The sequence below is a fragment of the Lutra lutra genome, chromosome 1 (assembly GCF_902655055.1).
Source record: "Lutra lutra chromosome 1, mLutLut1.2, whole genome shotgun sequence".
NCBI classification, from domain to species: domain Eukaryota; kingdom Metazoa; phylum Chordata; class Mammalia; order Carnivora; family Mustelidae; genus Lutra; species Lutra lutra.
In genome coordinates, this window is record NC_062278.1 from 130,584,388 (window position 1) to 130,609,733 (window position 25,346).

The 25,346-nt window shown below is 56.0% G+C and overlaps 1 protein-coding gene across 2 annotated transcripts; it reads left to right on the forward strand.

Moving 5' to 3' along the window:
* Window positions 1-375: 375 nt before the first annotated feature.
* AMOTL2 (angiomotin like 2) lies at window positions 376-18,352 on the forward strand. 2 transcript variants are annotated; one of them, XM_047736619.1, is made up of 10 exons: window positions 376-603; window positions 3,176-3,965; window positions 6,704-7,010; window positions 8,013-8,157; window positions 8,547-8,639; window positions 12,656-12,951; window positions 13,733-14,040; window positions 14,757-14,974; window positions 15,537-15,713; window positions 16,501-18,352. In XM_047736619.1, the coding sequence occupies exons 2-10, from the start codon at window positions 3,232-3,234 to the stop codon at window positions 16,557-16,559; spliced, it is 2,337 nt and encodes a 778-aa protein (XP_047592575.1). In that variant the 5' UTR covers window positions 376-603; window positions 3,176-3,231; the 3' UTR covers window positions 16,560-18,352. The 2 variants fall into 2 exon arrangements, with proteins under 2 accessions (XP_047592575.1, XP_047592565.1); XM_047736609.1 differs by having other exon boundaries at window positions 377-603; window positions 15,534-15,713.
* The last annotated feature ends 6,994 nt before the right edge of the window (window positions 18,353-25,346 follow it).

The window sequence follows — 25,346 nt, forward strand, 5'->3', positions numbered from 1 at the left end:
CACACGCACACACTCCCCGAACCCCTCCGCCGCAGCAAAACCCAGAACCCCTCAGGGACACGCGATTGTCCAGCTTCGGGTGTCCCTGTCCGCGCACAGGGATGAAAGAGTGGGTGGAAGACGGGGACGGGTTTGCGGAACGGTAATGGCCGAGGAGATTAATTCGTCCGCAGCAGCCCGGAAGGCAAAGCGTGACGGTGGGGTGTGGAGGCAGGAGAGGTGTAAGGCGTCCTTAGAGGGCTCTGGGCTGCCGGGGAAGGGAGCTCCGGGCCCAGCCCGCAGCGCCGCCTCCCGAGAGGAAGGCGGGGGCCGGGAGGAGGGAGCGGGAGGAGGCGGAGGGCGGAGGAGGGCGGCGCGCTGAGAGGTTATTTGTGGTTCGCTTTGATCCCGAGGGGGAACCTGAAACTCTCACATTCCTGGCATAGCAGCCGCCTCCGGCGCGGGCCGACCCTGGGGCTGCGCGCTGGGGCCCGAGCGGCCAGAGCGTCGGCGCCACCGCCGAGTGCACACCTCCGCTGCCGAGCCGAGCCGGGCCGGGCGGGCCGGGCCGGGTCGGGTCGGGTCGTCGAGTCTGACTACGCCGAGCACCTGCGGGCCACAGCGGTAAGGAAGGCGGCTCGGGCGCTTCGGGGAGCGCGCGGGCCCGGGGAGACGCGTCCAGCCGGAGCCAGAGACCCCGTGCAGCCCGCCCTTTTCCGGGAGCGGGAGCCCGACGTACCGAGCGTCCCCTGGGTGAAGTGCGCCCTTTCGAAGAAGCCGCGGAGGCGACCCTGAGCCGTTCCTCGCTGCCGGCCCCTCGCAGCGTGCCTGGGTCCGGGGCTGTCGCTGGCGCGCCGGTCCCTTGGGGCGGGGGCAGGGGGGCAGCCTTTGGGGAGAGCGGGGTCCCCTCTTGTGGGTCGTGGGCCTGGAAGAGGGGCGCCGAACAGGGCAGGAGGCGCCGCTCCGAGTTCAAGTTGCAGGGCCCTGGGGTTGAATTGGTTGGGTGGGAATTACACGTGTCTTTGCCCCCAACTAGTCCAAGAATTCCTTTTTGTCTTCCTTGGAAAATCCTCTCTGGAGCCGCGGAATGGCTCTCACTTAGAAAGAATGCAGCCGGCCGTCCAGCCCGGTGACGTCAGCGTTGGAGCATTTGGAAAACAAAGAGGGCTTGGGAGGCAGGGAGGGAGGCGGACCCGCAAAGCTTAAAGAACTCAGTGGGCTACGGGCTACCCTCGCCTGCTCACTCTAAGCGCCCCGGCGGCCTCCGGGTGTTCGTGGTCGGCTTGGAGTCCGGGTAGGGCTGGATCCTGGCTGGGTTGCAGTCTGACTTTGAGACTTTCGCTTTGGGTTCCTTAGGCCAGCGAGAGCCGGAGTTGTGTGCTTACTTAGGAAAGGAGGTGGGGTGTTCAGGGAGTTGGGTGCGCTGGTGCACCAAAGGTGCATGGCTGGGGTCGTGGTCCCAGATTTAACTACGGCTCAGGTGAAAGAATGTGCATCCGAGGGGTCTGACGGGGACAGACTCGGCTGAGAGGCCGGGGAGGTGTTCCCCGCTCCCAGGCACATTGCTGCGGGGAGGAGACTAGGAATCTGTCCAGGAAACTCTGCATTCGGTACACCCCACCCCCCTCTTCGTTGTTAGCGGGAGTCAGCCCAAACTGAATATTTTTTTTAATTTAATTTTTTTTTTAGAAAATGCCCCGTGGATGAAACTCTAGGGTGAATTGATTCCGGTTTGTTTTGCCTCTGGCAACTCTGGAGTCTTGGATCTCCACACCTACTGTGTGTAGGGAGAGGGGACAGCGTGATTGAGTGCCAGGAAGGATGGGGACGGAGATGCCTTCCAGACTCCACTCCGTCTCCTCCTTTCTGGGCCGCCAGGAGGAAGGAGTGCCAGCCTCCCAAATCCAAAATGCAGTGGGGCCCTGGGGCTACTTTTGAGGCAGGGGAGGGGCCATGTTCTTCCCACTCCCCTCCCCCCATAAATAAGGACCTATGGAGATGTGGGTTTTGTTTGGTTTTCCCCAAATCTCCTTTGGAGGTTTGTGTTGGAGGAGGCTGTGGGAAGGAAGCCCAGTAAGGCGGGCAGTTTTCCAGGACCTGAGCCACTGAGAGCCCAAGCTCAGAAGAGAATCCCTTCCTCAGGACACATGCCCTGCGCTGCAGGCTCCCGAGCCCCAGCAACCAGGAGCCTCTCCCTTGCTTCCTTACTCCTTCAGTTGGCTCAGATGGGTGTTAGTGATGTCAAGATGCCCAGTGCCCACTCCCACAATGTGGCAGAGGACCATCCAGGTCTTTTTCTAAGTAGCGTGTGTGTGTGTGTGTGTGTGTGTGTGTGTGTGTACACGTCGGTCGGACGGTCAAAAATCAAAGACGGTGCCATCCTTTGTCTTTCCGAGTGCACCCAGGCATTTGTTATCCGCACACAGACTGTGTGACTGGCCCATAAACCTTGATGAGTGGCCTCTTTTTGCCTCATTTCACAAAACCATGGTCCTGTGGTAGCTAGCCTGTCTTCTCTCATCCCTTATTCACCAAACCAGATGACTTTTCTCCCTTCTTCCCGTTCACCTTGCAGAGTGACTGCCAAGGTCATGCCATGACAGGGAGGGCACAGCGTGGGAAAGGGGGTAAAGGGTGATGAGTTAACTGTGCCAAGGCTAGGGCTCAGGAGTGCTACATTCTAGAGGGACATATGGGCTGTTTGCCCAGGGCTTCTACTAGGCTGGACTGATTCTTCACCAGGTGCCAAGAAGCTGGGACCCTCTCTAACCCTGGACTGGTGTGCTTAGTGGTTATAGCTGATCTACCCCTACGCTGAGGTCTTTCATCAGCCTTTTCATTGGGAAGCTGACTGCAGGAGGCTGTGGTTCCTGGGTGATAGACTGCCTTCAAAGTTACTGGGGTCTTTCTTTGGGCCTAGTAAGTCTCCGCAAATAGGACTGTAATGGCAGTCCTCTGCCAAGGATTTACAGTGCACCAGGAGCTTGGCAGCTCTTGGCTTATTTAATTTTCAACTCCACCAGGCAAGTATTACTCTTTCATTTTTCCAATGGAGAAACTGAGTCTCGCAGGTTAGGTCACTTGCCTTCATCAGTAGGTGGCAGCATTGGCAGCTGAGCCCAGGCTTGGGTGACCCTCCACAGCCATGCTCTTTCCTGTGTGCTGCCCCTCATTGCTCTTCTTTCTCTCCTCCTAGGTGCCCTGGGGTGAGGTGCCACGAGCCGCCAGCGGGTGTGTGGCAGCCAAGGAAGCATGAGGACGCTGGAAGACTCCTCCGGGACAGTCCTACACCGCCTCATCCAGGAGCAGCTGCGTTATGGCAACCTGACGGAGACGCGCACGCTGCTGGCCATCCAACAGCAGGCCCTGCGGGGTGGGGCCGGGGCCGGGGGCACGGGTAGCCCCCAAGCCTCCGCGGAGGTCTTGGCACCCGAGGACGCTCAGGTGCTGCAGCAAGCCACCAGGCAGGAGCCCCAGGGCCAGGAGCACCAGGGCGGTGAGACCCACCTGGCAGAGAACACCCTCTACCGGCTGTGCCCGCAGCCCAGCAAGGGTGAGGAGCTGCCCACCTATGAAGAGGCCAAAGCCCACTCCCAGTACTATGCGGCCCAGCAGGCTGGTCCCCGGCCGCATGTCGGGGACCGGGATCCCCGAGTGGCCCCAGGAGCCCATCGGAGTCAGGACGAGGCCCTGCGGGAGCTGCGCCACGGGCATGTGCGCTCCCTGAGTGAGCGGCTCCTTCAGCTGTCCCTGGAGAGGAACGGTGCCCGGGCCCCCAGCCACATGAGCTCCTCCCACAGCTTCCCGCAGCTGGCCCGCAGTCAGCAGGGCCCCGCGTCCAGGCCCCTCCCAGCCGAGGGCCCAGAGCCCCGTGGACCTCCACCTCAGTACCCCCACGTTATGCTAGCTCATGAGACTGCCACTGCTGTCACCGACCCACGGTACCGCACCCGCGGAAGCCCACACTTCCAGCATGCTGAAGTCAGGTAACTGCCCACCCTGATCTTTCAAGCTCTTGACTTTCTTCCAGACGATACCTTGTGCCAAGGCTGGCAAGCCCCAGAGGAAGGCCACCAGTACCCCTCTCCTTCCCAAGGAGGGGCTGATTCCTGGAAGAGAGAGTAGGACGTAGCCCAGATCACAGGAGAACTTAGTGGTGTCTTTTGCTTTAATTTGGAGATGGATACCGTTGTGTGATTAGCTATCAAGTAACTAGAGTTTCCAGGGGGTACCAGTTACAGCAGCAGGGTAAAGGTTAGGTTTTTGAAAGAACTTGCTCAAGACAAGGGCTGGGAATCATTGCCAAACTGTTTCCAAGCTAAGTGGGAAAAAGGTGAGACCTCCTTCCCCGGAGATGTTTAAGACCCAAGGGGACAGTCTGCTTTCTGTGATTAGTGGGAGGCACTCCTTACTGGAGGCAGGAAGGGCCAGATGGCATCCTTAGAGACCTCCCCCTATCCTACACCCAGGCAGGAGCTGACCACTTGCTACTCTGCATTTCCTTTCCTGTTTCCCTACGTGCCCCAGGTGGCTGGAGCCCCTTGAGGCAGAGGACTTGAGGTCCAGACGAGCCCCTTTCTGGGACACTGGGAAAAGGCTGCTGGGGAATGCAGAGTTTGATTCTGAGTGTGAAGGGATGACGTTAGAGGATGCGATTTGGCTTCCCTCTTTCAAAAGGTCCCTGGGGCTGCAGGTAGAGGGAAAGGATTTGGAGGGGCAAGAATGGAAGCAAGAGACCAGGAGGAGGCAGAAAGCCCAGACAGTTTGCAGAAATAATGGTTCCTAGGAACGGGGCTCTGCCCCGGATTCTCCGTTGGCCCAGCACCTCCTGAGAAGCGGACACACACTGCTCCATTCACACACCGCATTTCCCCGCGTGCTGATCTAGGGAACCCCACCAGAGGGGCCAGAGGATTCGCAGCCTCCTTTCTTCTGGAAGGCTCAAGGATGAATTCTGGTTCTCATCATGCTTGATGAGTCTTCATTTAGTCACCCACTTTCCCACCATTTGGCCTTTTCCTGGGATAGATGCCTTTCCTTGCTCTCGAGAAATGAGTGACGCCATGGTGTTGGTATGGAGGAGTAGAGGATGGAGCCTTGTGGGTTTTCTCCAACCTCCACCTCTCGTGCCCAGCCCCCCCAAACCCCCGCCACCTTAGCTCCTTTCTCAGAGCTTGGTCAGGGAGAGTTTCGGAAGCTGAGTCGTGGGTTTCTTCTTCTGGAACAGCCTTACCGAATCCTGTCAGGAAAAGATAATATCGTGGAAAGGAAGTAGACCACAGGAGAACAAAAAAGGGAGGGGGGGCAGAATAGGGGAAGGGAGAGCAAGTGTGAAGGGAAAGGAGACTCTATTCTTTCTCAGAGCTAAGTCATCCACAAAGAATGCCAGTTGTGTCTGCCTGGCGCAGTGCAGGGGGGAGAAAGCAACCCCAAGAACGCCACATTTAGCAGTGCAAGGAGAGTTTGCACATTCCTGTGGGGACCCTCTGTTCAGCTCTCTCTGGAAGCTCTACCTTAAGCAGGGAGAGAAATAGATCTGTCTAGCCTCTCCTTTCAGCTGATCACATAAGGACTGTTCATTGGGAACCTGGGGCAGGGACTTTTCTTCTAGCCTAGGATCCTCAGGGAAGCAGGGGAGGGGAGGTAATGGCAGAGGAGGGCATGAGCATTGAGTTGATGGATCCACGAGTGGCATCCAACCCTCACGGAGCATCTGGGACTTGGAAAATTCCTGGTGTGATGGAGGCAGTCTGTTCTTTTACACTTGGAGTTCCAAGGCCCCAGAAAGGCCCTGTGACCAGGCTTCACCCCATGCCTCTTGCTCTTTGCTCCTTCCCTTAAGGGGGCTCTGAGAGTGACATTACAGCATTGTTAGAGGCCAGTGGAACACCTTCTTTAAACTCGGGCTATCACGGTGGTCCAGAGGTAGCCCCTATGCCTAAGAAAACCAGTGTGTGGGTCACATTTACTCTTTAAACAGACAAGACGCTGCAGTTACCTCTGGGAGAGATAGAGGCTGGGCCGCCATGGTGGGAGCACGTGCTGTAGGCCCAGGATCCTGCCAGGCTTTGTGTAGGCCTGGCCAGCCCCTTGAGGCTGGGAATGCTAACCCTCGTGAGGAGCAGAGGCATGCCAGCACCCCAGAGACTTGAATGTCGATTTTGTAGACTACTTCCCCAGACATCCATCTCACCACTCTGCTCTTAGCCACAGTATTCAAAAAATGTTTCTGCGATGGGTGACGGGACCCCAAATAGGGAGAAAAACGTGGTTGTGCCGAACTGGCACGTGCTGGTGTGAGAGGCTTAGAACAGACAGACACAGGGGTAGCTCCTGGGGTCCAGCCATCAAGCGGCCCAGGGGTCTGGGAGGCTGTGTGCTCAATCACGATCAATGTGGCCTCCAGACCCAAAAAGAACCTTCTGTGAATTAGAAAGGCCAAGTGCGCAATGCTTAAGATGCCTTATTTATCTGCTGGTTGCTCATAAGGTCCCAGCCAACAGTGATGCTAGGTGTGACACAGCATCCTGATGTTAACCCCTGCTAGACTCCCTTAATGGTCTAGGGTAGACACCATGGGGAAAAGGCCTTCCCCGCTGGTCACTGCCTGATGTTGTGTGGAGCCTCTCCTGTATGCCAGGAGGGCTGGGCCTACTCAGGGCCGCTTGGGTGGGAGCCACAGGGGTCTGTGCCGTCTCTGAACACCGTCTTTTCTGCTCCTCAGGATCCTGCAGGCCCAGGTGCCCCCCGTGTTCCTCCAGCAGCAACAGCAGTACCAGTACTTACAGCAGCCCCAGGAGCCCCCCCTGCCCCCACACCCAGCTGCTCTCAGCCATGGCCCCCTAGGCTCTCTCGGTCCACCCGAGATGGAGGGGCCAGCAAGTACCCAGGCCCCCTCTGCCACCTCGGGCAGCGCTCACCTGGCCCAGCTGGAGACCTTGCTGAGGGACAATGCCAGGCTGCAGAGGGACAATGAGAGGCTGCAGAGGGAGCTGGAGAGCTCAGCAGAGAAGGCTGGCCGCATTGAGAAGGTAGGCCCCGCTGGGACCTCAGAAGAGAGGGACATGGTCAGAGGCAGGGGAGCTGCTGCCCACCCCTTCGTCCTTCCCATGCCCTCCCTCGCTAACTCTAGACAGCTGGGGAGCAACCTCAAGGCCAGCAGAGCAGCCCTGCAGTGTGAGCAGTTGCTGCCCAGCAGTGATAAAAAGAGCCCATTCACCAGCTCCCTGCACGCCCTTCCCCTGCACACACCCCCTCCTGCGGACACCTCCCACAGAGAGCCCTTTGTGTCCCCCACACAACAGCAAGTCTGTTCTAGGCCAGCCCTGGCCCCAGAGAAAGCCCCTCCTCTTGGAAAAAACGAGCTACTTATTGGAATCCCAGCCGAGCTTGGAGCAGGGCTTGGAGCACGTGCGGAACCTGCCAGCAGCCAAGTGGGAAGGGCCGCTGGGGCCAGGCTGGCCCTCTGCAGCAGAGGGTGATGGCCACAGGAAGAAATGCTCCGGCCACAGGCAACTGAGGCTGGAGGCTAGTGACCCCTTCTTTCATGAAGGTTTACCTGCTGTGCATTCAGCTTTGACAGGTGGCCTCTGGCCTCCTGTGGTGTCCCAGCTAGCTCAAAACTCCCAGAACACGGCTGGAGTCTTTCTGTGCCCAGTCCTATCCCATGGGGCTCAGACTCTCAGTAGAAACTGACCAAAAGTAAAATACTTCCTTCTGGACCATTGGGCGCAGGGAAGCTGTGTTGGGTCAGTCCAAGGCAGCCTCTTCCAGAGAACCTGGCCCTGGGTTCACTCAGCATTGGCACAATTGCGGGGACCCTTGCTTGCTGGTTCTAGTATCAGATTTGGGCTTCTGAACATCTCACTATAGCCCCCTGGATTTTTTTTTTTTTGCCATTGCCTTTTATCTCCTTCTCACTCACCCTTTATGATGGCGTAGCAGAGCAGTCTGGGCCTGTGGAGGGGACCCTGAGGCCACACACTGTCTGGGATCTGTCCCCTTCCTTCAGCTCTCCTGTCTGCCTCTTGCAGCTGGAAGGTGAAATCCAGCGGCTCTCCGAGGCCCACGAGAGCCTGACGAGAGCCTCTTCTAAGCGGGAGGCCCTGGAGAAGACCATGCGGAACAAAATGGACAGTGAAATGAGGAGGCTGCAGGACTTCAACAGGGATCTTAGAGGTGAGAGAGAGCACCCAGGGTGAGGGGCTGGCGAGCATCTGTGGAGGCCCTGATTGCTCTGGTCTAGGGAGGAATGGAGAATCTCTGCCTTCTGCAAAAATAAGTGTAAACTGGCTCACAGGGGGCCAACTTGGAACTCCTGGGAGCCACCTTGACAGGGGGGTGCTTGTGTCTGTTCTGTGCCTTGGAGCCTCTCGCGGAACCCTCACTGATGTGCCCAGAGTCTCCCTCCTCGCTTGGCTCAGAGCGCACCCAGGGATTCCCTACCAGCCCGTCCCTGGTTTGGAGGGTGCAGCCCCACACGGACCCCAGGGGACACTCGGGCAGGCAGCTTCACCTGATACTCCCAACATCTTTCCTTAAAACATTTTTTCCTTCATTTGAAACAGAGAGATTGGAATCTGCAAATCGCCGTCTAGCAACCAAGACCCAGGAGGCCCAGGCAGGAAGTCAGGACATGGTGGCCAAGCTGCTTGCTCAGAGTGAGTGGGGATCCCGCTTAGAGGCCCGCACAGATAAGTGCATGGGGAGACTGTGGCAGTGACTGTGGACACAGAGGACTGGCCCTCCCACCTGGCAAAGCAGTGCTTCGAACACAGGATTCCAGAATGCCCACTATGTACCGGGCACTGCGGTGTCTCAGCTGGGAGTGGTGGCTTCCAAAGATAAGATGATGTTCTGTATTTATTGGAGAGATGAGTGGCTAGCAGAGGGACACTGGGGTGCAGTGATTTGCTGAACTGTGCTGCTGTGTCGGTACAGTATCCTTCAGAACTAGAGGTGCAGTGGGCGATGGGGGAGGCCAGATAGCCCTGGAGGCAAGTGGGAGCAGAGAGAAGGAATGTTGAGTTCCCCAGGGAGTTTTAGGCGCGGGAAGGTTAGGGGTGCCCAGCTGGAATGTGAGAAGCTGGGGAGGATGGTGCAACTCGGCCATAACAAGGTGGCCAGGTGAGGGTCCCTGCAGACAACCCACAGTGGGTTCCTGGAGCTTAACCAGGCTGAGGAAGGGGTTTAGGAAGCCCCTCTAACAGGGGTGGTGGAAGGCTTCTGGAAGAGAGTGGATGAATTCAGTGTTGACTGGTCTATTCAGTCAGTCACTTGGTCGTTAGCAGAACCATGCTAAGCCCCTCTCAGGAACTGGGCAGAGAGTGGGAGCAGGTACTGGATGGCACCAGGCTGGGGGGGGGGCGGTCAAGCGAGAGGGGCTGAGCTTGAGAAGGAAGCAGGGTCTTCTAACCACAGATGTAAGGTAACAAAGGTGCCCCTGGCCTTGGAGACTAGTGAGTGGGAAGTTCCCACTGGCCTGAGAGAGGCTTTGTGGGGATGGCAGGGACAGAGACCTGCCCACAGGGGAAGAGGCAGTGGGATGGCTCGGGGAGGTACGTAGAGTGGGACTAAAGGAAGCTTGGCAGCAGGAAGAAGCACTACCAGTCAGAAAAGACAGAGGCAGTAAGTTCCTACTGTGCTGTAATGGTGTTTGGGCTTTTGCAGAGAAATGGAATGGGGGTGGCTGGTGTCCTGGTGAGGGTGGCTTTGAGAAAGCCTACTGTATGTGAGGGGTCTGGATAGAATGGGGCGTCCAGAAGTCAGGGAGCAGCTTGAGGACTGAGCTCTGGCTGACAGCACCTCCTTCTTCTGCATGGAGGGCTCAGAGCCCCAGACAGGGCTGCCCAGGACAGCAAGTGGGGGGACACGACCCTGAAGGGATTAGGGGTTGGGGTGGAGCAGGAGGTAGGCTAGGCCATACTGAGCTGAGCAAGGTGGCAATGACTTTGGGTGCCTGGGAGGGAGGTGATGGTGGGGGCAGCCCTTGGTGTAGCCCTTGGAAGTCTGGGGGGATGGGTTACTAGCAGGAGGCAGAATGGGGGCCTCCTGGAGGAGAGGGTAGGCTTTGGGGTCTCACACTGCCGCAGAAAGGAAGTCGCTAGACAGATTTCTGGGAGCCAGCAGAGGAGAGGCAAAGTGCAGGGGGGGGGGGGGGGGGGGGCTGGCCTGGAGGCGTTTCCGCTCCCTGGGGAGCAAGCGCCAGGCTGTTCTTGGCTCCTCGCTGGAGCCATTAATCTCGCAGCCGCGGGTGACCTGGATGCCTGGCATTCCTGAGCCGCTGGGCTGTTCCTGCCGCCCCCCCCCCCTCCCCCGCCGCTCCCTCCCCTGCCTAGAGCCACTGGGACAAAGGGACAGGGCGAGAGAGCTGGTGGGCCCCAGCCAGTGGCTTTCTCCAGGGCAGAAGGCAAATCCCCCTTCTGCCTGCCCTTGGCCCCGTCCCATCTCCCAACTTGTCTCCCCCTCCCCATCTCCCAACTTGTGTCCCCGTCCCATCCCCCGCCCGCATAGGAGCTCTCCTACCCGACAGATAAGAGAAGCCTGTGGTTCCATCCTGGTGGCTGGGGATGGCCCCTGCCAGGGCCTTAGAGGTTGTGCAAGGCAGCAGGAAGCTGCGGGGAAACAGAGGCTGGGTCCCCCAACTCCTCCCAAGGACTAAGGAAAGTGAAGCAGCTCTTCCTTGTTCCTTAATACACATGGAGAAAACCTAAAACTCCCAGGGAAAATGTTTCTGGTTGACCTCACCTTTTTTCTGGGGTCAGTCAGCAGTAGTAGGAAAGTGTGATCACTGTCACCAATGTCACCTACTTTTGGTACAGACCCCCCCCACACCCCACCCCCGCTTTGACTGCTCTCGTCTGGCCCTGCCCTCTCTGGGGATCTGGCCTTGAGTTCTGAGGCCGAGCTCTCTTAGCTCTGTCCACCTTGAGCATTTTCTTTTCACCTGAGCCTCAGGTTCTGGGGCTGGAATATGGGGCAGTTGTGGTAAAGACTGGGAGGAGAGGCTGCTTCCTGTAAGCCTTGTGGGCTGTGGGCCCTTGGAGCACATACAGGAAGGGATCTTCGCTTCTAGGCCCAAATCCACAATGTACTCTCTCTGCTGGCCTCTCCACCATGTTCCTTAGATGCTAAGTCAGCCCACTGTGGATGCCCCTGCTTCCATATTCCTGAGCTTCCTCATCTTTTCCCTCCACACCAAGTAGTAAGGCCAGCCTGGACCCACCAGCCTTGAAAAATTCCACATTGAGCCAGAGCTGGCCTAGGTTGCCTGTGTCCTCCTCCAGTCCTAGGGCCCTAAGTAAGTGAATCTTCCCTTGGCCTGCCCAGGTCCCAAGCCTTCACTCTTCTATTCCAGAACCTGTCCCCTGTGGTAGGTACTTCGCTACATGTGGCCCAAAGACTAAAATTAAATAAAATGGGATAAAATTAAAAATTCCGTTCCTTCCTCCCACTAGCCATATTGTAAGTGCTCGGTCAGTAGCCATGAGAGCCTAGTGGCTACGGCACTGTTGGCACAGGTTGGAACAATTTGATTACAGCAGAAAATCCCACTGTACTGTGATAGAGCACACTCTAGAGACAGTGCCTCGGAGTTCATCAGGCAGGCCCTACAGCCCATCCATCCCCTTCTACCCTTCAACAAGACAAACAGCCAACACGCTTTTTGGGAGTGGGGGGAGCCGGCTGGACTGTCAGAGGGCAGGCAGGTGGGAGGTGAATTTAGACCTAGAGCATCAGCTGGAGGACTTCATGGTCTGGCTTGGGCCTTGGTTGGCCCCACAGTGTGAAGTGGGTCCCTGAGCAGAGTTCTCCCAGCAAGCAAAAAAAAAAAAAAACCTATTTAAAAGTTGGGCTAGCTAGGAGCTTAGACGCAAATCTTCAGACCATAGTCATTTTGATTGTGCCACGAAGTTTGCATTCATTATGAGCCCGTCCGCCGACATCTCAGTGGTCCCCCAAACCAAGGAGGGAAATGTAGCCTTATTCTGGGGGTCTCTGGGTCCACGGAATGAGTCCTGGAGCCCGCTTTGAGAGGCCTCTGGGCCTGGGGGCCTCCCGCCACAGCCAGAAGCAGCCTGTTCCTTGGGGGGAGGCCAGGCTGACTTGGGTCCCCACTTTAGCAGCACCAGTCCTGTGTTTTTCCCCCCATATGTTGCCGGTCACGTATCCTACCTTGAGGGGCTGTAGTTGAAGGCTTAAGGGAATGAGATATGTAAGAGCCTGGCCCATGGTGCGGCTGGCGGTTCCTCTCTTCCCTGTTACTTCTCTCGTGTGAAGGATGGTCCTGTCACAGTCCACCTGCACCTTCTCTCATCTGTGGGTCCTTATCACAGTTCCTATCTGGCCAGTCTCTAGTGTCTTCCTGAGGCCCAAGGAACAGGGTGAATGTGTTTTGGAAATGGTGACACGAGGTGCAGGTGGACAGTGTTTGAGGCTGTGTAGGTCCCCGCAGAGGCAGCATAGTCCAGTTATTACTGCAAACACCGGTACCTGTTCCTCCGCCATAAAATGGTAATGGTAACAATAGCGCCTAACCCCCAGGGTTGCGGAGAGGCCAGGACGCAGACGCATCCATGGAGCCATCCATGCAGAGCCCGGCATGTGGTGGGCGCCCCGTGGGACCAGGTGGGGTGGTTGCCATCCCTGACCAAGCGCCCCTGCCTCCCCACTGCAGGCTACGAGCAGCAGCAGGAGCAGGAGAAGCTGGAGCGGGAGACGGCCCTGCTGCGCGGCGCCATCGAGGACCAGCGGAGGCGCGCGGAGCTGCTGGAGCAGGCTCTGAGCAACGCGCAGGGCCGGGCGGCGCGCGCGGAGGAGGAGCTGCGCAAGAAGCAGGCCTACGTGGAGAAGGTGGAGCGGCTGCAGCAGGCCCTGGGGCAGCTGCAGGCGGCCTGTGAGAAGCGGGAGCTGCTGGAGCTGCGTCTGCGGACGCGTCTGGAGCAGGAGCTCAAGGCCCTACGTGCCCAGCAGGTGAGCTCCGAGACCCAAGGTGGCGAGACCCGAGGAGGGTGGCGTGGGGAGGGCGGCATCTGAGGAGCTCCTGCTGAGATCCGGGTGGAGGCGCCCCTGGAAAGCAGGGGCATCTGTGCTCCAGCCTCGCCCCAGCTCCTCCCAGCCACCAGCCTTAGAAGAGGCTTTGCCTCTTGGCCGGGTGCCAGCCGTGGGCTCTCAGGACCTGGGCCTGGGTCCTTGGCAGCGGCAGGGATTGGCATTCTTTGTCTCTGGAGAGAGAGCCCAGGAGCCTCCCTGCGGAAGACTAGCCAGCTCTCAGGCGTCTCCCCGACTGGAGAGGGCAGGTGGTAACCCAGATCCTGAGTCTTCATCCTCGCTCTGGGCTGTGTTAGTAATGCTAGTGTTTACAAGCCAGATGGAGTTCTGTCTCCACTCCCCACTTGACCCTTCCCACGGGACTAGAGTGACCACAGGCCCTGGACTGCCCAGGTGGGCGCTGGTCTGCACCAGTTGTCACGGCGTGATTATTGAGAGCACCCCTTTCCCCATGTGGAGTATACTTTCTCAGGTCCCCTATGCAGAGGCAGGCCTGATCTTTCCTATGCCCTCAGCCACGCGGGTGTCGGGAGGCACAGCACCTGCTTCCTCTTTGGTAGCAGCAGGGCACGGGATGGGGGGGGGCAGGTGAGCTGGGAAGGGCAGAGGAAGCCCCTGTGCCTAAGGGAGGGTGCAGGGGTGAGGACCTGGGGCTGCTGCACCCCAGCCTCCGCCCTTGAACACAGTGCTCCCTTCTCCACAGAGACAGGCAGGCCCCCCCTCTGGTGCCAGTGGCAGCGGTGGGTCCCCAGAGCTCAGTGCCCTGCAGCTGTCAGAACAACTGCGAGAGAAGGAGGAGCAAGTCCTGGCGCTCGAGGCGGATATGACCAAGTGGGAGCAGAAGTATCTGGAGGAGCGTGCCATGAGGCAGTTTGCCATGGATGCAGCCGCCACAGCTGCTGCACAGCGTGACACCACTCTCATCCGACACTCCCCCCAGCCTTCGCCCAGCAGCAGCTTCAACGAGGGCCTGCTCACCGGGGGCCACAGGCATCAGGAGATGGAAAGCAGGTTGGACCAGGCCCCCTGAAGGGTCCGGCTGGCACTGTCCAGTCCCTGCCGTGCCCCTAGCTCCTGATAAACACCCCTCTCCCCATGAGGCTCAGCAGTCCCTCCTCCCTCTGGGCCAGTTCCCATGGGTCTGGCACACCAGGCATCACGCACGTGTTCTTTCTCAGAGATACCAGCCTACTCCTTGGTCTGCCCAGGGGACTGTGGCTGTGCAGGTGTTGGATGCTTATCTAATGCTCTGGCCTCTGTCTGCTCTTCCCACCCCCAGTTAGTCGGGAGAGCAAGACTTTCTAGTGGGGTCCACACCATGAGCCACCCCAGAAGGAAGGTGGACTAGGGCCCTGGCTTCGGATAGCTAGTATTTTCTCTTCAGAAACAACCTCAGAGGCCCCACAAGATTTCTGTTTGACATATGTCCGACTCTAAGGCCAAGCACGACAGCTAAGCCCATTAGATGGTCAGCAGCTCTGGAGCATTGCCCCACAGGGCAAGGGTCGTGCCCTTGCTGTCATCTGAAGAATCCAACCCACCCCTTGACCTGCCTTTGCTGGTATAAGAAAGGCCCAGTGCCTTGTGCCCCGGTAGTTTTCAGGGCTTCGGATTCCAAAACTGTGATGACCTTTCTGAAGGCTCTCTCCGGCTTTCATGAGGTGGGGAGGGTGGAGGCCATTGGATCGGCGGGTCTGACCATGTGAGTGTGGTCTCTCTCCCCTCAGATTGAAGGTGCTCCATGCCCAGATCCTGGAGAAGGATGCAGTGATCAAGGTCCTTCAGCAGCGTTCCAGGAAAGACCCGGGCAAGACCATGCAGGGCTCCCTGAGGCCCGCCAAGTCTGTGCCATCTGTCTTCGTGGCTGCCGCAGCAGGGACCCAGAGCTGGCAAGGTCTGTCCTCTAGTGAGCGGCAAGTGGATGCCCCTGCCCGGCTGGCTACAGGTGAGAGGAGGCTGGTGGGAGGCATAGGTAGAGGGCTAGGTTGCTGTCAGGCCTTTGCTCCCAGAACTGAGGCTCAGACAGGGCTTCCCGATCCTTGAAGCTTCCATACTGGCTCCGGTAACCCGGCAGCCCACAGCTGTCCTGCTGGTGTGAGGGGGCATGTGCTAGCCCCCACCCCTGTAAATTCCAGCACGTTGGACCCCAGCCACCCGCCATCTAAGCAGAAATAGAGCTTCCTGTGTAGAGGGACCTTGCAGGCAAGGTCCTCCGCTCCTCTCTCAGCGGATGCCACAGAAATTCAAGAGTCCCCGCTGGTTCTCAGATTTAACCCACTAAGAACGCTTCTGCCACTGAAGAGCTTTGGAAACCAATCGGCCTGATAGTTATTCCTATTGGGAAACAGGAGTACCGACCAAATCTTGATCGAAATTCTTGAAAATCAAGAGCAACCCGTACCACCACGTGCCCCCAGTGGGTACAGTTAACTTGAGGTGTCTGTCCTTCATGGGGCTACCACTAGTTTCATGAGGCAATAACTGTCAGCCTCCTGCCTTTCCAGCGGACCGGGCCCCCAAGGAGGAGCCAGTGGCTGCAGCTCCCCTCCCTGCTCATGCCAAACACGGGAGCAGAGACGGGAGCACCCAGACTGACAGTCCCCCAGACAGTGCCGCCACTTGCCTCGGACTGGATCCCGACAGCCTCCTGGGGTACAGCGGGGGACAGAGGACAGCCTCACTGGGTAAGTCCCCCTTCCTGGGACCTCTGTGCCGCACAGGGCTATGGATGCGCTGGGGCGTGAGCTGGAGCATGGGGCCCTTCATTCCCAGACCCCTTGGCTCCCTGCACGCCATGGGGAGCCGCACACAGTGCTGGGTGAGCGGGCTGTGTGGCCCCCTCCATGTGGACGTGAGGGCTGTTTGGATGCACGGATGGGAGGAACTGAAAAGCTCGACCGCAGACAGATCCCGAGTTCAGAAAGAAAGCGGCCGTGTAGGAGGCCCTTCGTCTCCTCTCTCGTAGCCTTCCTTACATATTTCGTTTCCAATCTAAGCATCTAAGATCATGCAGCTTGGCAAGTGACCCGATGGCAATCTCAGGTTAGAAGAGTTAGTTGAAAAAGAGTCCAAGACTGAGATATCTGAGAAGATGCCTTTTAAATGTTTTCTTCCCTTTCACATTAGCCCTCGGGTGTGGGCCTGCGCCTCACCGTCCCAGAAAACCACAGGCGCGGAAAGAATGCTGCAGCCTCCCTCCTTCCCTCAGGGCTCCCCCTCCCTCTGAGCCTCCAACCAATTTAAAGTTATAAATAAATGTGTCCTCCACGTCGGACGCTGACGGTCTGGGTGGAGAGCTGGGGGGCGCAAAGCCTTGTGCTTGGTTGGTCAAGTGGGATGGGGTGGGGGTACCCGGTTGCTGAGGAAAGCAACGTTGGTGAAGGGAGATCCTATCTTGAAAAAGTGCCAGGATTTAAAAGGGCCATCTTGTGATGCTCACTGGCGTTTGCCTGTGCTCTTATCTCTCTCCAGACTCTGTTGCTATATCCAGAGTCCAGGACTTGTCAGACATGGTGGAGATACTGATCTGAAGGAGGTAGTGCTTGGGGATTCCGAACCATTCCCCGTTTCGTCTGCCCTCTGCCGCTCTCAGCCATTCCAGCAGCCCCTCCCAACTGCTGCCCGGCTTTCCCCAAACCAGGCACTCATTCCCATTGACCGGCTGGTGCCCTGGGGCTTAAGAAGGATGCTGCAGGGGTGAGGGGAGCCGTGAGAACACCTGCGTGCAGAAGACCCTGCTTCTCAGCCCCACATCCCTCCTCCTGAGCCCACGCAGAATGAGGATTCCCAGGCTGACTGTTGGGGTAGAAACTGGAAACCCAGAAGGGATCTGAGCCCTCTCTGGACCCCCAGTTGGCACTCAGGCAGGAAGGGAGGGGATATATTGGTTTGGGAGACTGATTTCCCAAGATGGCTGCCCATGGACCCCAGGTGGGCTGGTTCAGTGCAGAGTCGGCCATGCTGTTCCCCTGTGGCTAAATGTGGCCCCCACCCACCTCATCTGTTCTCAGCTCCTCACTGCCTCCCTGAGATCACTGAGACTTGCATCTTCGGGGCACTGTGGAGGGTGTTAGTCCGAAGAAGCCACAGCCTCACCCCCTCAGCTGGAGTGGGCAGGGGCCATTTGAGTGGACTGAGATAAGCTGTGCAGTTTGTACATACCCCCCTTTCCTGTGAAGCAGAAGATTGAAGCATGCCGCTTCGGATCTGTGTCCTCTCTGTTCGCCTGTCCCTACCGCCACGGTTCCTGTAACTGCTGACTAGCCTCTCAGCTCTCTCCCTTTCTCAAGTTCTTGGCCCGTGGATTTTGATACTGTTTGATCCACGTGACATTGGCTGTCTTCCTCCACCTTGAGCCTTGTTTAAATGCCCACGGGACCCCCATTACCAGCCTCTTGACATGGCTCTACAGCTCCTGTCCCTGGGACATTCTGTCGGTTTGGTTATGAACCCTGAGCCAGATGAAATGAGCCGTCACACACAGACATCTGGGGGGCATCCCAGCACCAATTCTCTTGAAGGAAACTGGAGAAGTTGCTTTGTTCTCATCAGAGTCTTTGTTCCCAACCTGGAGGGATTGGGAGAGGGAGCTATGCTGGTGAAAAACTGGTCAGTGAGCTACAAGATGTGACTCAACTCGTCCTCTAAATGGAGCCCCCAGCACAAAATGGCGCCCGTGAGGCTGGTTCCTCAAGCTACCGGTGAGCAGCGCCCTGCAGCAGGGCCAGTATTTCGGAATCGGAGCAAAGTGTCCACGTGACAGCCTGCCAGCCACAGTGACTTTGACTTCAGGTCTTAGAGTCCCCCAGCTCAGCCCGAGGACCGATTGGTGGGGTTTAGTAGTTTGTCTTGACTGTTTTTAGTTCTCCTTGAATCTTTGTTTTTTCCTTTACTGTTGTTAGGTTCGGTTTGTGTTTTTATTCCTATAATTCCTCAAGTTTCCTTTTTAAACATTTGCATTTGCTGGACAATTGCATATTTTTTTAAAACCCTCTACCCTTCTTTAAAGCTGAAAAATACATTTGGTTCATGTGCATTGTTTACAAAGCAACAAGAAAAAGAAGAGGAAAAAATGGCAAAAAAATATTGTGAAAGAAAAAAAAACAACTTAATATATTTTGAATTAATATTTGGTATTTCTTTAAAGTATTTTTGTGCTGTGAATGTTTTCTGCCAAAGACCATGACGTGTGTCTGTATGTTTAAGTTATCGTAAATATTTAAAATGTAAACATGGCTGTTTTGTTATGCCACCCTGTACCAGGACTGCTGCTGCATTCCACTGGGTATAACAGTATTTTAATAAATAAATAAAAAAATTAAAAGTGGTGTCTTTGCTCAAGTGAGAGACTACGTGGGGACAGAAGGAGGGAAAGGAAAGGGTTGGGGAGTTGGCGAGTCACCCGTGTCACAGTCCTAAGCACTCTTGGCTCTGAACCGTACCCTCCTCCCTCACCCTGTGCTCCTTACACACTGGCCAGACCATACCCATGAGGGGCAGCTCAGGGTCACTGCTGTTCTTGAACATAATGTTTTTCTCAGTCTGGGAGGGGCTGGCAAGTGGGCAGCCTCCCCAAGGGTAGCTCTGTCCCAGCTGGTTTTGTTTGGCCACATGCTGTGGTGACTCCATGGTAGGATTGGGAGTCCCAAAGCGGCTTTATCCTACCCCCCCGCCCCCAGCTCCACCCAGCACAGGGAGTCCCAGAGCTGCCCAAGAGCCCAGGCACCATGCTTGTCCTCTGCCTGTACACAAGCAGAGGGTGTCCATGTGTGGCACATTCTGGGGCTCTGCCTCTGTCTTGCTGTGGTGTCATTTTTGCCCTGTGCCCAAGAAAACATGTCACTCCAGGACGCCTGGGTGGCTCAGTGGGTTAAGCATCTGCCTTTGGCTGAGGTCATGATCCCAGGGTCCTGGGATCCAGCCCAGCATCGGGCTCCCTGTTCGGCAGCAAGGCTGCTTCTCCCTTGTCTGCTGTTCCCTCTGCTTGTGCTCTCTCTCTGACAAATGAAGTCTTTAAAAAAAAAAAAAAAAAGCGTGTCATTCCAATCCATAAAAGAGAAAACCATTCTCAGTCTCAGATGTTGGAGTAGAAAGTGTCTGTCTCCAGGGGCCAGGCAGCACAATCAGGTTCCCAGTCAGTATGTGGGCTAGCCGTCACGCTGACAACGAGGCAGCAGGCAGCCCCACAGGCTGTAGGTACTTGAGGGGAACATTCAGCCCCCACGGCTGTGGGGGAATTATTCTCAGGGCAAGTGTAGGGACTCAGCAGCAGTGTTGATGAGAAACCCAGTAGGATCCTAGAGAACATGTCTTCTTGAGCCGGCCTACCTGCCCACAAGAAAGGGAATCAAACAAGTGGAAGAATTGGAAATAGTCAAGGACTTTTTCCAGCAACTTTGCATCCCCGACTTTGATGGGCCCCAGCAGATGGGGAGCTGTCCATGCAGGATCCTCACCCAACACAATGCCAATGCAGCAGTTCCCTACCCTGTGGCCACACCAACACTCTACCCTTCCCCAGGCTGCCTTCCTCTGCCTGGGCAGCATCAATGCCTGTCTTCCTGTTAGCAGGCCCTGGCTTAGGGTTTGCTGTGTGGACAGTTTGCTCTCTGAAGATGCATGCCACAGAGCTCCCGTTCCCACACCTCTTCCCTCAAACACATCAGCCCACAGCTGCACCTGCTAAGATGTGGTGTCCCAACAAAATGGCGGAGCCTGTGGCGGGGCATTCCAAAGAACACCCTCGGCAAAGACGTTCCTGTTCACCTCCATCTGCCCCCAAAAGAGCTCTGGGAGGACAGCCCACACCTGGGTGCAATAAGCCTTGACAAGACTGCCATCCCATTCCCAGCACCTTTGTCTGGGGACTCAAAGCACCTGTGCCTTTTGTAGGAGCTAATCGGTAAGAGTCATTTAGTATTTCCTTGGCATGGACCAGGAGGGACAAAGAAAAATCCATCCTGTGTACCCAGCACATGGGCATGCATGTGTATTTATTTATGTATCTGTGTACGTGTGTGCCTGAGCATGTGTTGCAGAAAAAGATGTGAAGGGCCCCAATACCTGCTGGCTGGTCCCCTTGTAGGGCAGTGGGGCCCTCTAGCTACAGGGTTACCAGTGCATCTGAGGAGCCATTTCTTCTCAGAAAAGGTGTTGAGCAGGCTGCTCAGTCAGCCTAACAAAGTTTTGGAACTGGTAGAACGGCAGGCCGCTGGGGACAGGAGTGTTTGCCCATGTGCCCAGGCATCTGTGATGAGGGAGCCTAGGTCCTACAGGTAGTTCTGCTGGGCCCTTTGGAGGCCAAGTTTCTCTGCGAGGGACAGCCCTGCCCTTCCTCTCCAATCCTCACCCAGCGTCTCCACTAACAGGGCTCAGGGTGTGGCTCAGAGGGGCACCACACCACCTGCCTTAGAGGGCTGGAAGGCCACTTGTCCCAGCCATCTCTCTCTCTCTGTCTCTCACCTCCCAGTTAATGGTTAACTCTTCCCCTGGCCAGGGCATGTATCAGGCTCAGAGGGCTTGGCAAACGTGTCAAACTAGCAGCGGTAAATTGGGGACCAGCCACCCAGAAATGGCAGACGCCACTTTACTGCTCCCAGGGACCCCAGCGGAACAGGAACCTTGTCTGCAGTACCGCCATCTTGTTTCCTACCCACTGAGGACGCAGCTGGGAACCAGTGGTCCCTGAACAATGCTGTGTGGCTGACACCACAAAAGGCAGCCCTGAAACCCTGGCACCAAAGCAGTGCTTTCCCATCTGCCTGGAGCCAATGGAAGAGAAAAGCACCACAGTAACCAGACTCTCCGCATCCCTATGGTGTGGTTTTTGTTTTCGTTTTTGTTTTTTTTAGATATAAATCACATATCATAAAACCCACCCTTTTAAAGTCTACAATTCAGTGGTATTTTATATCAGAGCATTTGTTTTCAACCAGCGGCCAAACACGGGTCGTCAGCGAATGCCCCACCACGGGGCCAATGGACGGAATTAAAGTGCTATTCGATCTGGTACACTCACACTTGTCGGCCATTTCTCAGAATGACACTTGGGCCTTCCTATAGCCGATAGTCTCCTTCCATCTGGCCCAGCTCGGCAGCTCCAGGTCACCCCTCTGGGCCGCAGAGAGGACGCTGAACCTGAGCCCTCCACCATCGAACCCCCGCGGCTGCCAGGGCAGAGGTCCCAGCCAGAGATCTGGAAGGAGACCTGTGAGTCCTAGAGTCTGGACCCCTCAACCACTCACCGTCTCCTCAACATTTTCCAGAGTCAAGGAGTTTTAACAGGGAGGGATGGGTTCAGTTTTGTGAAGCCTTAAGCTTATATAATTTGGGGACCCTTTTTAAGAAAAAGAAACCAAAATGGGCAAATGCAAAATTAGGTCTAGGGTCTTGGAAGGGTCTTTTTCAAGCGAGCACCTGGAGGCATAAGCCCTGTTAACTTCACAGGGCGTCTGCATCCAGGCATGGGCATCGTGTTTCCACAAAGAAGAGATCTTCTGACAGACACCCATGTCTCTGGCTTGACCTTGTCTGTGCCTAAGGAGGCGCAGGGCTGGGGATCAATGAAGCTCCAGTTTTTTCCCATCCAGGACAGATGGAGTGGTGCTTCCAGGTACCCACCTCAACCAAACCCTCTCCCCAAGGGGCAGCGGTGCCCACATATGTGGAGTCCAGCAGAGAGATCCCACCATGGAACCTGGATAATATGGCCAACTAGCTTGCCAAGGACCAGCGCCGTGGCCGGCCCACGTCCGTGCCCTGCTCTCACCTGCCAAGCAGTCTCTGGCCCCTAGCCAGAGTTTGGCAGAGGGGGAGACCCCTGCCAGTAAGTTCTGCAGGGCCCTGGGGACCCAGGCCCCTCCGTGGTGCCCCCGACATTCTCTATACATTCTTTCCTCTGAGGGCCTGTCAGCTTTCGATTCTGACCTGCCCATGTCACAGACTGTCCTCAGATAAACGCCTCTTGTAAATCCAAAGGCTCCTACCTGGGGCCACATTCCAGATGGTTGGGCAACCTCGGGGCCACCTCCCCGCACAGGTTTGCCTGTTCTTGCATTAAGGCGGCTGCTTCTCCAGCTCTGGGAGGCCCCGCCCAGTCTCCGTGGCCTTCACTTGCTCAACACAGTGTGCTGGGGAAATCACCATGGCACGTTGCATCAGTGGCAAGAATGCCAAAATCTCAACCGGAGAGTGACTAACAGCACAGGCCACAGCTACGGTTCGCCCTGAAAACGACAGCAACCTTCTTTAATGACGAAGAAGAAACCGCCCTCCTTCCCAGAGGCTTTCCTCTAAGGTCTGGGTTCTTGGCCTCAGCGATACTGCCTTCTCTTTACCCCATCCTGTTTCTGTGGAAGTAGGTGCCATCGTTTCATTTGTTCCCTCACCCACTCACTCGCTCACTCATTCATTCGTGGCCATCGCAGATGTCTGCTGAGCGCCCACCGTGTTCCTGGCACCGTGGCAGGCCCTCAGGGCGCAGTGATGAAGAAAGCAGCTCATCCGTCCAAACATTTCATGCTCCTACCATCTGTTTTATCTTTATACCCCGTGCTGGGGCTGGCACAGGGGTGCTCCAAAGTGTTGGTTAGAAGAGCAGTCTTGGCAACAACCGGCCCCCATGTCAACTTCTCTGGCACTGGCTGCCATTGCCTTCCTGTGCACACCTGGCCACGTGGACGCCGGGGAAATGGCAGAGAGTTCCCTGCCTGTTGTCTCTCGGACCGCCAGGCCTTTGCACATGACGTTCCTTTTCTCTGGAAAAGCTTCTTCATCTCTCGACGCCCATCTTTTGGCCTATTTAATTTTAAACTCATCCTGGGGTGCCTGGTGGCTCAGTGGGTTAAAACGTCTGCCTTCAGCTCAGGTCATGATCCCAGGGTCCTGGGATCGAGTTCCGCATAGGCTCTCTGCTCAGCAGGGAGCCTGCTTCCTCCTCTCTCTCTGCCTGCCTCTCTGCCTACTTGTGATCTCTGCCAATAAATAAATAAATCTTTTTTTAAATGTTTAATTTTAAACTCATCCATCAAAATCCAGTTCGAGCTTCACCTCCTCATGGCAGCTTCCCCTCTCAAATTCCCTGAACTTCCCCAGGACCGTGAGAGGGATGTGAGGGGAGACATGCAGACTGAGCAGACATTAGTCTGTGCCTGTGCCAGTTCAACAGGGAGCAGGGGAGAAGGTACAACGGGCCTTTTTGGTGACTCCCGGGTTGGGTCACAAGTGGCCCTGAACATTGTCTGGACAGTAGCCCCTTAGGGCCCACTCCCTCCTTCTCCGCCAAACCCCCACCGTTCATTGGAGGTAGGGAAGGATGAAAGGGACTCTGTGGGTGGAGTCCTGGGGTCAGAGAAGGAGAAGCGGAGCCCCAGGGCTTGGGGCAAGGTGGAAAGGAGGGGCTGGGCAGGCAGCTGTGGGTGTGTGAGCCCAGAACCGGCCCTGCAGGATGGCTGGCCCATGAGGCAGGCCCCAGCACTGCCAACCACGTGGGGCCCGGGCAGCCCCAGCCGTGGGAACAGCCGGTGGAACCAAACTCCCTCCACCTCTGAGACAGCCGCTCTGGCGTGGCTCTGCCAGCCCTGGGCTCCCTCCAGGAACAGGGGAGGGGCAGAGGTAGAGACAGAGTGGACCACTTTTTATCAGGACGACGTTCCCAGCCATGCCCTATGTACTGGAGTCCCAAGAACAAGTCACAGGGTTCAGACCCAGAGCACCGTGCTCATAGCCCAATAAGGGTGGGGGACAAGGAGCATGCTGCCATCCCACCCCATGTCCAGCTAATGATGCTCTCATCACCTTCTCAGACCACCTCTTCCACATTCGCTCATTCAGCGAATATCCGTTAAGCACCCACTGTGTGCCAGACACCGTTCTAGGTGCTGAGGAGATCATAGGGCAGACAAAACCCCTGCCCTTTGGAACTTTCATTCACACAGTGGTGGGGTAGGGAAAGACAAGCAGGAAACCCGAAACCTTTTGCAGATTGTGTTAGATATGGTTCTTTTTTTCTTTTTTTTTTTTTTCAGCATAACAGAATTCATTGTTTTTGCACCACACCCAGTGCTCCATGCAATCCGTGCCCTCTACAATACCCACCACCTGTTACCCCAACCTCCACCCCCCGCCCCTTCAAAACCCTCAGGTTGTTTTTCAGTGTCCACAGTCCTCTCATGGTTCATCTCCTCCTCCAATTTCCCTCAACTCCCTTCTCCTCTCCATCTCCCCATGTCCTCCATGCTATTTGTTCCACAAATAAGTGAAACCATATGATAATTGACGCTCTCTGCTTGACTTATTTCACTCAGCATAATCTCTTCCAGTCCCGTCCATGTTGCTACAAAAGTTGGGTATTCATCCTTTCTCATGGAGGCATAATACTCCATAGTGTATATGGACCATATCTTCCTTATCCATTCGTCCGTTGAAGGGCATCTTGGTTCTTTCCACAGTTTGGCGACCGTGGCCATTGCTGCTATGAACATTGGGGTACAGATGGCCCTTCTTTTCACTACATCTGTATCTTTGGGGTAAATACCCAGTAGTGCAATGGCAGGGTCATAGGGAAGCTCTATTTTTAATTTCCTGAGGAATCTCCACACTGTTCTCCAAAGTGGCTGCACCAACTTGCATTCCCACCAACAGTATAAGAGGGTTCCCCTTTCTCCACATCCTCTCCAACACACGTTGTTTCCTGTCTTGCTAATTTTGGCCATTCTAACTGGGGTAAGTTGGTATCTAATGTGGTTTTAATTTGAATCTCCCTGATGGCTAGTGATGATGAACATTTTTTCATGTGTCTGTTAGATATGGCTCTTAAACCCAGTATGGCAAGAAGACAGTTTTATTGTTTGTTTGTTTTACTAATCTACATTTGGATTTCTGGGCATTGTAAATTGCTATAAATTCTGTAGTATCTACAGATGCCACAGTGCAGAAGTTCCTAAATGCTCGCTCCGCATTTCTGCACTCACGTCCTCATGCGGCGCTGGCTCACACTGTGCAAGAGGGTGGTGAGAGCTTTGCAGAAAAGCGGAAGAGGGCAAGAGAGATGAGGTGGCAGGCCTAGGGGGAGAGTTTGCAATTTAAGGGGTGGTTATTGAGAAGGTGACGTTTGAGCAAAGATCTGAAGGAAAGGAGGGAGAAGGCCACACATGAGTCTGAAGAAGCTGTATTCAAGGTTTAATAAAAAGTAGAGTTTTACCAATGTGGATTTTGACTGGTTGAGGCCTTATTGCTAGGCAAGGGGCAGGGGTAGGAAGTGAGGGAGCACGGTAATAGGGGATGAAATGGGGATTCCTGGTCAGGGGCAGCCCTAAGGA

What these genes read in the sequence shown, in the direction of transcription:
- AMOTL2 (XM_047736609.1), top strand. Translation starts at nt 3,232, where the DNA reads ATGAGGACGCTGGAAGACTCCTCCGGGACAGTCCTACACCGCCTCATC. An exon ending in TTCCAGCATGCTGAAGTCAG is followed by an intron (nt 3,966 to 6,703) that starts GTAACTGCCCAC and finishes TCTGCTCCTCAG; the next exon opens with GATCCTGCAGGCCCAGGTGC. An exon ending in CCCTGCCCGGCTGGCTACAG is followed by an intron (nt 14,975 to 15,533) that starts GTGAGAGGAGGC and finishes CTGCCTTTCCAG; the next exon opens with CGGACCGGGCCCCCAAGGAG.